The 14,788-nt window shown below is 43.0% G+C and overlaps 1 protein-coding gene across 6 annotated transcripts in view; it reads right to left on the reverse strand.

The window, feature by feature from the left end:
• Positions 1-417: 417 nt before the first annotated feature.
• KCTD20 (potassium channel tetramerization domain containing 20) overlaps positions 418-14,788 on the reverse strand; it is a 31,045-nt gene continuing 16,674 nt past the window's right edge. For 5 of the 6 annotated variants that reach the window (XM_075776208.1, XM_075776210.1, XM_075776211.1 and 2 more), the window contains exons 2-8: positions 8,630-8,829; positions 7,623-7,902; positions 6,628-6,730; positions 5,990-6,110; positions 4,870-5,067; positions 4,287-4,397; positions 418-3,680 (exon numbers count right to left, since the gene is read on the reverse strand). In XM_075776208.1, coding sequence (XP_075632323.1) covers positions 3,388-3,680; positions 4,287-4,397; positions 4,870-5,067; positions 5,990-6,110; positions 6,628-6,730; positions 7,623-7,902; positions 8,630-8,780 — 1,257 coding nt within the window. In that variant the 5' untranslated portion in view covers positions 8,781-8,829 and the 3' untranslated portion in view covers positions 418-3,387. The remainder of the gene's footprint in view (positions 3,681-4,286; positions 4,398-4,869; positions 5,068-5,989; positions 6,111-6,627; positions 6,731-7,622; positions 7,903-8,629; positions 8,830-14,788) is intronic. The other variant, XM_075776212.1, reaches the window with a different exon arrangement.

The raw sequence follows: 14,788 nt of genomic DNA on the forward strand, positions 1-14,788 counted from the left end.
AAGCTGTTTTCTTCCAAAGACAGAAGTAGGTAGAAACAGAGAGCATCTTTCACAGCACGCTAACCAAAAACAGCACTAGGGCCTGTTACAGATGCCACATAGTTTGTGGGTTAAGTAGTGTTGTCTCATACCTGCGCTATGTGCTGCTTTTAGAACACTCTTGCAATGAGTTGGTAAGCTTTGAGGTCCTCTCAGCACAACTAGTAGTAGCATTTCTGTGCAGCTGCTGCACAAGGTCCCTGCCTAATCAACCAGACTCTGTCTGATGCAAAGCTACTTGTAAGACTTTGGGGTCGGTCACAAGCCACACTTAATTTATGACGCAAGGAAACAAAAGCTTCTAGCAATCTATCCCCTGTGCATTCTTCTACTCCATATTTAAAACAATTTTTAAAAGAGCCAAACAAGCCACATATGATTTATACTTTAATACAGAAAAGAAACCATACAGCTGTAGTTCATACACACCACAGGTAACACTTCAGTATATCTAGAATAAGACAAAACTTGATCTTGTACCTGAAGCAGGTGACCATGAGAGGAAGAAAAGCAAATGCATACTTTCTCAATTTGATTTAGTGTTCCAATGGAACTCCCTCTATTAAATAAAATAAAAGATTCATCTTCAATTACTTGGGAAAGCCAATAAACTACTGTGGCTTTCTGGAATGATAAAAACTGCATGGAAGTCATGGAATCCAGATACCTCCATCCCATGCTGAAGGTCCAATTGATCTCACAAGGTACCACCAAACTCTTTCAAGGCATTGACAGTCTTTAACTCTTGGGCAACGTCTGGCTGCAGTTCAGCACTTGGGGTTAACCATTTCTAATGAAGTGGCTGAATCCTTCAAGAGGCCTAGCTAACACTGGGCACAGGGACGGACACTGGTGAGGCTTGTTGTGGCTGAATATGGATCCCATAAGGTGCCGTTCATGGCAGATGCTTGGCATCCAGTACCTTTACACAGTCCTGTAAGGTAGTGCTCAACAACATGCACGTTCAAGTCCTTAGAGCAGAACATGTATAAACTCCAATCCCAAGTCTGCTGGTCAATACCAAGACACATTTACTTTAAACTTACACTGCTGTAAAAATAAATACACAGAAAAAAATCCATAGGGCCTGGGGACAAGTTCCACCATTGCTGGGGGAGGGGGGACAGTCTCACCAGTGCCTTTGCTTGATTTGTGGGAACAGCTCATTACCAAGGCAAGTAATGGGGTTAGTCTGGCCCTTAGCTGGAAGGTTCATGGTCCATGTGTCTTCCTTTCTCTACTACAAAAATAGAAATTCATCTAAAGCAATAACGGAAAGTGATTGCACACTACCTCCGTGCAGATACTGAAGGACACTTCTCTATACTCATCCAATGACACACACGGAGGATTTTTCAGAAGTCATCAGGTGGACCTGGGCATCTGAACCCCTGGGACTCTCAAAGTCCTGAAACACTTTTGGAAATCTTCCCATAGGCACTTATAAAAAGAAGAAATCTATTCGCTGCCCTTAGGAAAGAAACTAAGAACAGAAACACTGCAAAGAATGGAACCTGTATCCATATAAATGGGAACTAAATGTATCAGCAAGTATATGCCTTGGCAGAGATTTTGTTGCTCAAAACAACACTCATAAACCTTCAGGAAAATTTGTGATTGATATTGTCATGTTACTTATACTGAGAAAAAACCCCATCCTTAGCAGCCAAACAGTAACAGTGATTTTCAATGCTAAGTCTACCACACACTTTGCAGACAGATGGAGAAAAATAAAAATTTGCTTGATGCAACCCTGACAACAAAGGATTAAACTTTCTAGCAGTAGACTAGTACCTACCTCTATTTTGCCAAGAATGACCCAGTAACTCAATGCACGTTACAGATTTCAACAGCAGTGAATCGCAAGAGCAGAACCGACCTGAACTTAACAACTTTGCAAGGGAGCACTCTCCCTCTTTCTTTTTGAATGGGTTTCGGCTTTTCTTTGCACTAGCACCATGTTTAAGTACTCCGCTTTGGGTAAGTAAAACCTCTACACAACCATCAGAAGTGATGGTTTTGTAAGGCAGGCCTGTTCTGGTTGACGTCCAGCTCGGTTGTGGCAGTACTGAACTCACTGTGTGCTAATCAGGGAGTTACACAAGCCTACAGGAACAGGACCAGCTAGGCTCTAACATAACTACCTGAGCTAAACCAGCCTGGAGTGCACCTATTCCTATAGTCACAGCTTTGTTGGCACTGAATCCAAAATGAACAGAGCCTTAACCACAGACTAAGATTATATACTCAGAGCAGCAGAGTTGTTCCTAGGTACACGTATTTTTCTCTACTGAAGGCTGGTTTACTACTGGTATTTCTTACCTGCCTGACAGCAAAATGGTCCAGTCAGTTCCAAATTGGGAAGAGAGTAGCTGGCCTTTTAAAGCTGCAAAAGTAGAATGCTCCTTGGTGAGTCTGCAGAAATTTTGACTAAAGTTGATGAGACCAAGGATTTTACTCAGGTAATAAACTATCTGTAATGAGAGTTCCTCCACTGGCTTTTTCTGTCTTAGCAGGGGGACAGAGGAGACAACTGAAAGTCATTAGCACGCACAGTCACTTTTGGAAAGCTTCTTAGATCTACCAGGCTACTAAACAGATTTACTTTGTTGGTAAAATATCAACTACAGTAGCTTCTTTTCGGCTTTTTCCTTCAGCATGATCTACTTGTTTTACTCAACAGACAACATCCTTAAAATCAGCGATTTCATCTTACAGAGAAATATATATGGGGAAATTCCTGTGAACAGGCATATGCTTCCTATTAAACTAGTTCATCCTTCCCTAGAGCAGCAGTACAACACGCTGGATGCAAAGCCAGGGGGCAGTGTAAACAGGTTCCTCCACACGCAGGATTTTGCTTTCATTCCTCTACACTCAAGATTTTGCTGTCACAACTGTGCTACATTTCTGCTGGTTGATGAAAGAGTATCATCTGTCCTGCTTTGATGTTCGGTCCTTTATAACTGATTATCACAAAAGCAAAGCTAAGTGCCTAATGGTAAAGGAAAGCTTTGTCCCGACAGGCCCACAATTTCCTCTTTCATGTCAAACATGACGTTTCTAAATACTTCTCTTCTTTTAGAAGTTTAGGTAAAATATTCAGCACCCACCAGTCTTTGTAGTAGAAACAAACAGCATAATTTCTTTTTGTCTGAGTAGACGTTGCTTTTGATTGCACAATTAGACTATGGAGTGTGGCTCTTTATTAACATGCTTGAAATATGACAACATAGTAAGAGCATGAAGGAGGATAAAGCACCTTGCAGGAGTCTGTGTTCCATCACCTGGGATGAAACTATGCTGAGACATTCCCACATCAAGCAGGACTATGCACCCTGAGAAGGACTAATCTGGTAGATCGTTAACAGCCATTTGGCTGAACGGTGCGTTTAGCCTGTCGAGTTCATCTACTTGTGGGGGGTGATGCATTATAACCTCATGGTCCTCTGAAGCGTCATCACCCACAGTGACTAGGTTTGTTAGAGATTTGCTCCGAACACACTGGAAATCAACATGACGGCTTTTGCCTTCTTCCTTTTCCCATGACATCTGTATGAATGGCCGTTGAACATAGTTGTATATCACTTCTGAGCGGCCACCAGGCCTCCTCTTCACCTTCTCTTTACAGGTGGGGTATCCTGAAAACACAGAGACAGTCAGTTGCACTACACACCTTTGACTTGCACAAAGGGACAAGGGGATCCCAGAAGAACAGCCAGGCAGGAATGATTATGCAGGCAAGGGGGACGTAGTAGACTAATGCTTACGTTCCACATTACTGCCTTGCTTTCTTTTCCCTTGAAAAGACGGTGCAGCGTTGTGTGTAGTCATATGATCAATGGCTACACAGCATTAGCCATTTGGTGAACGAACATAGCTACTATAAAAATAAGAGTCTCTCAGGACAGAACACAACATTCTCTAAGCTCCCTAAGGGAAAGCTTGGATTAGCAGGCAAAAGTGTTTGACTCCCCTTTCCTGTTTACTCAGGCCTAAAGAGACAAGGCTTGCGGGTACATGCTATGTATCTCTCATTTTTCCCTCAATTTTTAAGCCTCCTGGCCAATTTCAGTGTAACATGATAGTGGTGAAGGAAGATGCCCAGCTTTTACTAGTTTCATGAAAATAAATGCCTAGTAAAACATAGAGCAAAACAGGAAATGCCTAGAATCCAGAGGAAACCAGGCTTTACTGACTATGGAGTCACCTGGTTTAGAATTTCCTTTGTTGAAGAAATACTTTACCTTCAATGCCAATGCGAATATTTTTCAGGCCCCGTTCCTTTAATACAGCTTTTGCAACATCGCGGTTCTCAATGTACTTGAAGAATCTGTACAGCTTGGAACTGTAAAGAACTTGAGAAATAAAAAAGGGTGATTAGAATCTACACGGGGATGCTGAGCTGTGGGGTGCCAAAAACTAGGTCTGGTTTCCAAGAATTCTTTCAGGTGTCTGTTCTCATCACTGGGATTAGCTGCGCTTCCTTGGTTAGAGGGTAGTGCTAGACATTACAGTCTGGATAGATTGGGTGGTGACAGGTGTGTAAAGCAAAGTGTATTCACTCACTGGGGAGCCAGGAAAGGGCTGAGGGGGAGGCAGCAAACGTAAGGAAAGGATGCAGTGAGTGCTGTCATTACCAATGTCAGACCAAAAACTCCAACTACCCACGCAGCCTGCCTTCAGAAGGTATGTACAAAACACGACTTCACATGCCAGCATCTCTTCCTGGAGGAAGACTGCTGTTTGGGCAATGGGTCCTTTCCTTATGGCCAGATGTCTGGGTGCGTGCTGAACACAGAGCCAGGAGTCCCAGCATGGAGCCCTTACTTTGTGAGTACTCCTCTCCCATCGGAGGTGGATGATCTTCATCCCAGTCCACAGTGTCTTCATCTGTCAGCACGACAATATGGCATTCACGTTCCCCTTTTCTTGCGCTATCCACCATTATAGGCAGAATTAGCTCCTCCAGGTAGCTATCAAACTGCTTGTGAGCACCGTCATTGGAGAGCTCATGTAACAGAGCACCTAATGAGACAGAAATCATACGATGAGCTTTTTTACACAGTATGAAAATACGTCTCAGCTCTACACTTTCCAGATACATTCAAGAGCACAGCCCGCATTCTTCTTTAGACAAACTCCTTATGTTCAGATGCATCAATATTCTCCAGCTCCAGCACTGGCAAAATCAGCAACATGAAACTGCATTTCAAATGGGATGCAAACTACAATGTAGAACCATTACATTACCATTAAAAACCACCAAGGTCCAATCAATACAGTGAAACAGTCTGAACTTGAATTTCCAGCAACATCTCTGTCCTTGAAAGCACATTTTCTGCCTTCTCTGTGATCACTCAGTAGAGGACAGGGTAGGAAACTCCACCCAAGCCTGTGCTCTGATACTAATGCCCCATTTCAGTATAGTGCCTTTCACAGGTTTGCCTATGTTAAAAGGACAATTTTTTGCCAGAATACTTAGCAAAAAGTTGCTCTCAGTCAGATCCCTTCATGACTAGGAAGTCTACTACTTTCTGACTTTGGTGCCTTCAGTTCCTGCTCTGCCCATCATCTGTCATCTTAAATTATTCACAATTCTCTGGTACATTTTAGATAGGAGCTATAACCCTGCTTTTAGACTTCATTTTGTTTGGCTGTAACAGTAAGCTCTTCTTCTCGGTCTCTGTTAGAAGAGGAGACTAGAATTTTTACAATTTCAATTTGTTTTTTAGAGCCAGGTGTCTGCATTCTGCAGGATTCAATGACTTCACTTTGGATTGATGCAGCAAAAAAGGAACCTGTTTAAATGCAACACATACAAGAGTCCTAGTGGAGTCGGTACCTTCACACTTGAACTAAAGCACATGATTAAGAAGTGCACTGAATCAGGATCAGAGTGCTCAACACCATGCAGATCTCCTACGAGCTGATTTCTCTCTGTACTTACTTAAATCTTGACATTTGATTGTGTTGAAATCAAAGTTTATGCAGAGGTAATCACATGTGTCTCGAAGGTCTGGGATGGAAATCCCATCAGGGCAGTTAATGATTCCGGTTTTGTAATAATCCTGCAAATAAAAGGACAGGTTTTGGTGAGAAAAATTAAGAATAGCTTGGACTTTGATAATTTTTAATTCATTTCTTTGTTTTGTTAACCAACATATGAGAGTTACGAAGGCTATACATAGTCCTGTGAACAGTAGAAACATCTTGTCCAAGAATCTACATCTCTTTGCAGATCCTCTTGGGTCTGATAAACTGTGAGCTCCAGTTAAAACTTTTCCCATGGCATAGGGTTTCATAACATCTCATATGCAATACACACTTATATGCAACTGTGAAGTCAAGACACAGCTCAGGAACTACGATGACATGACACAAGAAAGGCAAAAGGCAACATAAGCAAATATCTGAAATGTTGACTCATACCAAAGTCTACTATGTGTATGTTTTTTTTTTTAAAAACACAATGCAAAACAGTAATAAAAGGTTATGTCCCGGGGTGTGCGCAGCTGCCTGGGAGATGGCTCAGTTTTGCACGTGACAAACAGATTGGGTTTTTTCAATCTGCAAACATCTCCTTACCAGCACAGTCCGGAACACAGCTGAGCTAATTCCTTCTGCGATTTCGTATTCTCCCTTTTCATTTGGCCTGGTGAAATTATATTCTCTTCCTGGTCCAAACATTCTGAACAGATAAAAATCTATGTAAGTGCACAAGTATACTTAAATGCATTCATTCCAGAGACCAACAGGTGCATTGAGGTTAAACAAAACCAGCAGTGACACATATATACAATAACTTGAAACCTATATGCAAATCTCTTGCATAGTAAATAAGCACAAGATCTGGCTCGGCTAAGTCCTCCTATAGCTAGACTCTGTCGCTATAGCTACCATATTGTATGGAACAAGCCATAGCTCAAAGGAACAGATCATTCAACCCTGTGTCAGAAAATACCCCGGCAATAAAGCCCTTTCACTGAGGCTGTGCAAGATAACCGTCACGTGCCTTTGGATCCCTTCTTTGACACAATGAACTGTGCAAGGGTCAGTAACCCAACAGAACCTGGCTCCCTTTGGTCAGAGATGGGTGAAAGCAAAGGCAACACAGAAAATGAGTGCTTCTTATTGCATCAATAGGCTCCAACCTTGAAGTCATGTTACAGTGAGCTAAGCAACTTCTGTTACAGGAGAGTATCATAAGGTAACAGCAGAAGGGGGATGGGGCATTATCATTTCCCCCACTCTGGAAGGAAATTTATCAGCTTTGAACAGACATACTACTTACAAACAAGGCAAACATTTGGAGAGAAGGCAAAAGCAGACCATGTGTAGCTAAAAGTACATGTTGTTTGAAGGAAAAGGACTGAAGGTAGAATGTCATCTAGAGAACTACCAACTCTCTCTACATCTGGTCTTGTTTTCAAGGCCTCACTCATAGCCAAGTTCTGAATGAGCTCAACCTCGCTTCGCTTGTGGGTACAGATGAGATCACAAAACAAGCATGAGGAGTTTGTTCCATTTCAGTAAACATTTGACCCCCTCAAGGTATCCTGAAAATGGTGGAAATCACCCACCTTCCCAGCATAGTATCAGGGTGAGCAGTGAAAATCTGTGGATTCACTGCAAAGCGAGTGCCATCTACCACAAGCGTCACTTTCTCTGGAGCCACTGTTTGCGAATTGATGCTTGAAGACAAAGCGCAGCATCCATGGCGTTCCTGGCTATTAAAATATTCTGACTGTCTCTTATTTCCATCTTGGAAGTGACAGTTGTGTGTGTCTTCAGGAGCAGACAACATGCTACTGATCTGGGGACTTGCTGGACAAGCAGTATGTCGGCATTCAGAATCTAAACCTGAGAGACACAAACAAGTATTGCGAGGGGAGGATATAATTTACTTGAAAACATGATTTCATAGTACCACTTGTAACTACATAGTAACTACTCTATGAGAAAACGGAGTCATACAATAACAATACGATAACAAAGGATGTCAATATACGTAACTGTCAGGGTAATGTCATATGACATAAAACTAGACTGCATTTTCAGATTGAGCTAGCAGTTGGATTTTGGATAAAAAATTTCCTGATGATGCTTAATACTCCTTGTTAAAGCAAGATGAATTCAGTGTGTACAGAGCAGGAGTACAGGAATTAAACAAGGCCAGAAATACAGACACAGATTCCTGGCACTGACAACTACTCTCAGACGAGCACTGGAGCAGAAGCACAGACCAGGCTAACGGTGGTTTAAGCCAGCAGTGCTTGATGCCCAGTCCATGGTGGGCACACTGCTCTTCAGGACTGAACAGCTACTTTCAGTTAATCTCAGGCACAGATTAACAGCTCATGAGAAGCAGCAAGTTGGCCGGCCGGGGCATACCCATGTGATGGTCTTGTCCAGACAGCAAAATTCTAAACTCTGCTGTGGACCACTGTGCTTTAGGCCAGCCTGGCTAAGGCAGCGTACATACTCCCCAGTGCAAACTGCCTTGGGATACTGGAATTTTTCCAAAACATAACACCCCTCAAAAAAATCTCCCTTAAAGATTACTATAAGGTAAAAACATTATCCTTACCCTCAGTCCTGGGAACTGCAGCAGGGCTATGACCTCCTAGCACCACGTTACTTTCTTCTGACTCACGGACTGCTACAGTTTTGTTTTCCACAGAGCAACTGGACTCCACATTTCTTGACCAGTCTGTCCCACCAGCACAGTTAACATTCATGCTGGGCCTCCGTGACGTGAGGAGCTGGTTGCGTTTCCTAAGAGAAGAGCTAGGAGAGAAAATACCAGGTTTAGTTTTGGAAGAAACTTCCAAGCAATTAAGCTCAAATCCCTGTATCTGGTACCACAAGCAAAGTCCACCAGGCTCAAAAGACATTTCTTCAGACACTTAATTGTGCTTCAGAGAGACTTCTGATGCTAGTTATGCTCCTACACTAACCCAGGAAGAGGAAAAAGGGGGTTTAAAATAACCAAGGGTCTATTTAATCTATGAATCTTTGTTTTTTTAAAAGTAAGTCTAAAGACACTGATGTCCTTAGATCACATGTGTGTTCCTGCAAAAACCTTCCTGGCAATTGCCTGACCTCCAGAGAGTTGGAGCCCTTTAAAAATGTTTACGTATCTCTCAGTTCCCAGCCCTGGCAAAAAAGTGAGCTCTGTAACATGACTGTAACCCAAAATATGTTTTCCCAGTTAACAGCTCAGGCATTGCCTCTTAACGACTCTGAGGTTTGACTAGGAGGCTCCTGGCTCCAAGTAATTCTTTTTTTCCTTTTTCTTCCTTGTTCTTGATTTATCACCATGCTCACCCCAGTATTTAACCCAATATAGTCCTACACAAATACTCCTACTGCATAGAACAGCCATGACTGCAGCAGCCTTACATCCATCACACCCTGGCTCAGCTCACTACACACACCTCTTTAACCAATGCCATTCAGATCTTAAATGTTCTTTCAGCATATGCAGAGAGACATCTTCCATTTTTGCTGTTTGGCTATTTCATTCGTAAGTAAAATTCTTCTTCACTGTTCCTATCTTTAGGATTGGCTTCACTCCTTTATATCTTCTAACAGATCTCTTGCTGTCTCTTTCCCTCATTCTTCTTTGGCATATATTTTGTCCTGCTATTGCCTTGGACAAGAAACAGCTCCCCTTTCTTGGCTTTAAGTGTTTTCCTTTCACACTCTCAAATATAAACCACCAATTTCCTCATTAATGAATTTTCCCAATTTCCCCCCTGCAGAATAATTGTCTTGTGTCTTTTTCTTCGCTGAATTAAAACTCCAGGGCCTGCGGGTACCATCTATAAAGCATGGCAGAACATTGACACGGCTAGATACAAACCAGATAAAATACAGCACTAGTAAAAGAACAAAATACCAAATAAGAGTTGGCCAGCTTTCCCATCAGGCCCTGCTGAGGATGAAGGCCTTAATGAGCAGTTCAGTGGTGGGTTTCAAGCCCATCATTACTGGCAGTCAGTGTAAGCATTTCATTCTTTATTAGAAATTTAAAAAAGGAATAACAATTCCTTGCTCTCATTCCATAAAACAAATGCTAAGTTGCCAGCATTATTACATCTGGATATTTTTAGAAAATCTGTTGCTTATGCATCATGTGATATCAGAAAGAAGATTTTTGGCAACAGCAAAACCATGCGAAAAGCCAGCTTTTTTTTTTTTTTTTTTTTTTAAAAGGCTCTGCCTGGCTGGCAGGAACAGCAATGTGAGGAGCCTATGAGGGTCATCTTAGTTCCAGCAAACTGTGCGCATCAGTACGCAGTGGGACACGGTGTGGAGCCCCCAGTATCTAAGCAGAACACATCAACTGCCCCACTCATTCAACTTTAGGACAAACTTCTCCCAGAAATGATCTTTATAAATGAGTAAACATACAGAATATGCAGAAGATACTGCTTAAACTTAGATATGCAAACCCGCATACTGTACAAGACCCTGGAAGGAAAAAGAAATTAAAATCAGTTCCAGAGTTGCCAACGTCAAATGGAACAAAAAGTCACCCACTCCCCTATTTCATACAGCCTATTGTAATTATTGGGAGGAAACGGAGTTTTCCAGACTGCAAATGTTAAACTATTTATCACTCCCCTCCTTCTCTAGACAGGGGAGAAAAGGTGTAACGAAAAGCTTGTGGGTCAAGATAAGGACAGGGAGAGATCATTCTCTAATTATCATCACGAGCAAAACAGACCGAACTTAGAGAGGGAATTCATCTAATTTATTACTAAGCAAAACTGAGTAGAGGAATGAGAAATAAAACCAAATCTTAAAACACCTCCCCCCACCCCTCCAATCTTCCCGGGCTCAACTTCACTCCTGGCTTCAAACCTCTGCCCCACTCAGCGGCACAGGGGGACGGGGAATGGGGGTTACGGTCAGTTCATCACGCGGTGTTTCTGCCGCTTCTTCATCTTCAGGGGGAGGACTCCTCTCATCGTTCCCCTGCTCCAGCGTGGGGTCCCTCTCACAGGGGACCGTCCTTCACGACCTTCTCCAACGTGAGTCCTTCCCACGGGCTACAGTCCTTCACGAACTGCTCCAGTGTGGGTCTCTTCCATGGGGTGCAGACCTTCAGGAGCAGACTGCTCCAGCGTGGGTCCCCCACGAGGTCACAAGTCCTGCCAGCAAACCTGCTCTGGCGTGGGCTCCTCTCTCCACGGGTCCACAGGTCCTGCCAGGAGCTTGCTCCAGCATGGGCTTCCCACGGGGTCACAGCCTCCTTCAGGTGTCTCCACCTGCTCCAGCGTGGGGTCCTCCAGGGGCTGCAGGTGGAATCTCTACACCCCCTCATCCTTCCTCCATGGGCTGCAGGGGGACAGCCTGCTTCACCAGGGTCTTCACCACGGGCTGCAGGGGGATCTCTGCTCCGGCGCCTGGAACACCTCCTCCCCCTCCTTCTGCACTGATCTTGGTGTCTGCAGAGTTTCTTACATCTTCTCACTCCTCTCTCTGGCTGCAAAAGCTCTCTCTGACTGTTTTTCTCTTTCTTAAGTATGTTATGACAGAGGCGCAGATTGGCTTGGCCTTGGCTAGCGGCGGGTCCGTCCTAGAGCCGGCTGGCATTGGCTCTGTCAGACACAGGGGAAGCTTCTGGCAGCTTCTCACAGAAGCCACCCCTGTAGCCCCCCCCCGCTACCAAAACCTTGCCATGCAAAACCAACACAGCCCTCAAGAGGAGTTGTTCTTAGGACTGGCTAATTGCTGGGAACACCACAAACAACATACTGGGTCACGTCTCGGGAACTCTTTTTTTCCCCCCTAATTTTTCCACATTGGAACAAGCCCCCTGATAAAACTGGGATGCTAACACACTCACTTGGGAACAGAATTTGCTCTGTGAGCTGACAAGAGCTCTATTCAGAAAACTTGATAAGCATAACATTTACTTCTCAGGCCTCTTTCTTTCAAGAGTGGTCCATTGCTGCAGTTCTGCCAACAAGCTCCCCTTGTGCCATCTGAACAATCTCTTGACTATTTAATAGATTACAGAGGAGAATTTAGGCAGGGAGTCGGATCAATAAGCAGTTTATACAGAGGCAAACAACAGCTTTATCAAGGGACACTTACACTCCATAACTTCAGATGAGGTCTCCCATATAAGCCCTATTTAAGTGATGTCAAATAGCATGAAATGCCTACAGACTGAATTTTCACAACAATCAAATTGGGTTTGATGCACGTTGCACTCTTTGTTCATCACCTTAAGCTTTGAATTAAATGCACACACAGTTCAAGAGACCCTGCATGCCATTCAGCAGAGTGCTCTACTACAGTATCTCAGAAGCTCTTTATAGAACTAGTCAAATATGCAGGAACAACGATACAGTAATTTTCCCTGATCATTTCTGCCCCCCATTTCTGCTTAATCTGCTATGCAAGCTTTTTAGGAAAAAAGCCCCAGCTGTTTGACACCTTTCTCCTCATTCTTTTCTGTTACACTAAGTTTAGCACCAGTGCAAGGTGCTAAAAACTGCAGCGACGGGAAGATTCAGCAGATGCTCTTCCCAATTGTGGAGGCTCTTACAAGCGTCAGATATGACTTTCCTCATTAAATCTATGGGAAGCCGAAGGTTCAGCCCTGCCGATAACCCCACTTGGGCCAGGCTAATGGCATTTTCCTGTCTTCTGTCCCCTCTTGGCATGCCCAGACCCTACACATTATGTATCAGCAGAATTGAGGTAAATGAGTAAGGATTCCTTTACATCTGGCTGGTACAATAAATACCCAAACTAGTCATTTAACATGACAAATATATTGCAATCACGCATACAACCCAGTAGGGAAAATAGTACATCAAGACTTCAGAAGGCCATACTCATGCCTGACCAGCTTACAAATGTCCTGGTTTCTTTTCATGCCTAGGATCAAGGTGAACTACCTATGGTGAGAATGAATACCTATAAATAACAATTAGCACCAGTCATCTTCAAAGCTTTTTACAAATATTAACTGCTCATTGGTCCTACCAGCCCTGGGAAGCACTGTAGGGAAGTCTTTTGTGAGAGAAAACAGGAACACAAAGAAGAGACCAGCCAGACTTCAGGACCAGCCAGAGTGCCAGGCCCACCAACTAAACATGCGTTAATCTGACTTTTAGCACATTCACTACTCACGTTCCCTGGCCGCACATGGGCAATTACCTGTTACCCTGCGGTTAACAGGACAAATACTAGCAGGTTACCATCTTCTTTTGAGGTCTGCTTCCATGCACATTTCTACCCTCTGGTAGGCATAAATGGGCTGACACCACAGAACTGATAACGCGCAGTAAACAAACACCCTGACTTCTTAGCTCACTGTTCAGTAACTTGTTTGTACACTCAGATCCTGAAGCACCAGGTGGGCACCAGTCTGCAGAGGAGCTGAAGACTCACAGATTGCAGACAGCTGGAGTTTGGGAACTGGGAAACTCGTGAACATCAAAATCCCAGCATCATATTCAACACTAAAGATCAGAAAGAGCTCCTAAATAGGCTGTGATTTTTTTTTTTTAAATTAGAAAGGAAATCAGCATCACAATCAAAATCAAAATTCCCATGCGACTCTGGCCATTGGTTTTGCCTAGCTTAGAGCAAGTAGGTCCCCTCCTCCCTCCAGAACATGACAATGTTAAGAATGAACTGTGCAACTGAACAAGCATCTCTGTTCTCCAAACCATGCGCTGATGGCCACGGTAACGTCAGCTTTATTTCAACTTGTTTAGAGCCAACGCTTTTGTTGAGAGGAAAAAAAAAATGGAAGTGATATTTATTTATTTTTTTTAAAACACAACCTGGAAACAAAGTTTTATTTAGCAATATATCATTGGCACAAACAATTTATGTTATAAACCTTTTACGGAGATAAAGATGATTCTTGTTCTACATAATCCTTAAGAAAGGAGGAAGCATACTGGAATGAAAAAAGGCTGGGACAATCTTCAGCACATGATCCTTCCCCACGTTAAGGAATCTGAGGCACATCCAAACCCCCTTCCAAGGTATACAGTTCTCACCCAGCTACTGGAAGGAGCTGAATGATCTAACTTGTACAGACCAACCTAAACAGTACATAGCTGATGTGTGCAAGGAAGGAAACTCAAATACAGTAACATGTCCAGCAGAGAAAGCCCATTTAGATGCAGGACACTTTATTAGGCAAAAGACAACAAAATCATCACTACAGACTTGCTGGCTTCTAACTTTTTAGGACATTACTTGTTCCTTAACCCTACCCTTGCAATTTTTTTTTCTAAAGAGCCATTATAAAATAGTTTAGGTATCAGGTTTGCAGAACTTCACAGAAACTTCAAAGAAAAAAAATCATGAAAAGCTGAGCTGTCAAGTTCTGTTAAAGAGTAAAGCCCTTTACTGGAACTTCTGACAGCTTACGCACTGCTTCACTGTCACCTGGCATGACAAGATGGAAGTCATAAGAGTAAAAATAGTAGAAATGAGTAACCTTACTTCACCATTCAGTTTGCGAATGGCGAAGAACAACCAGCACACTGAATGAATCAGAAGTTTAGCAATCTTCCAGTTTCCTAAACCACAGCGTAACCACAATGACTTAAATAAAAATGAGTTGTTTGGAGTTTTAAGGTGACAACACTCCTTTAAATCTACAAAAACATTCCAATGTACAATTATTTCAGAAATATGAGCAAGCAGGAAACATGCGTATGCAGGGTGTGCCTGACCTAATTCTAGAGTCTACTACTTTAGA

Source organism: Balearica regulorum, chromosome 25 (genome assembly GCF_011004875.1).
Source record: "Balearica regulorum gibbericeps isolate bBalReg1 chromosome 25, bBalReg1.pri, whole genome shotgun sequence".
Classification (NCBI taxonomy): domain Eukaryota; kingdom Metazoa; phylum Chordata; class Aves; order Gruiformes; family Gruidae; genus Balearica; species Balearica regulorum.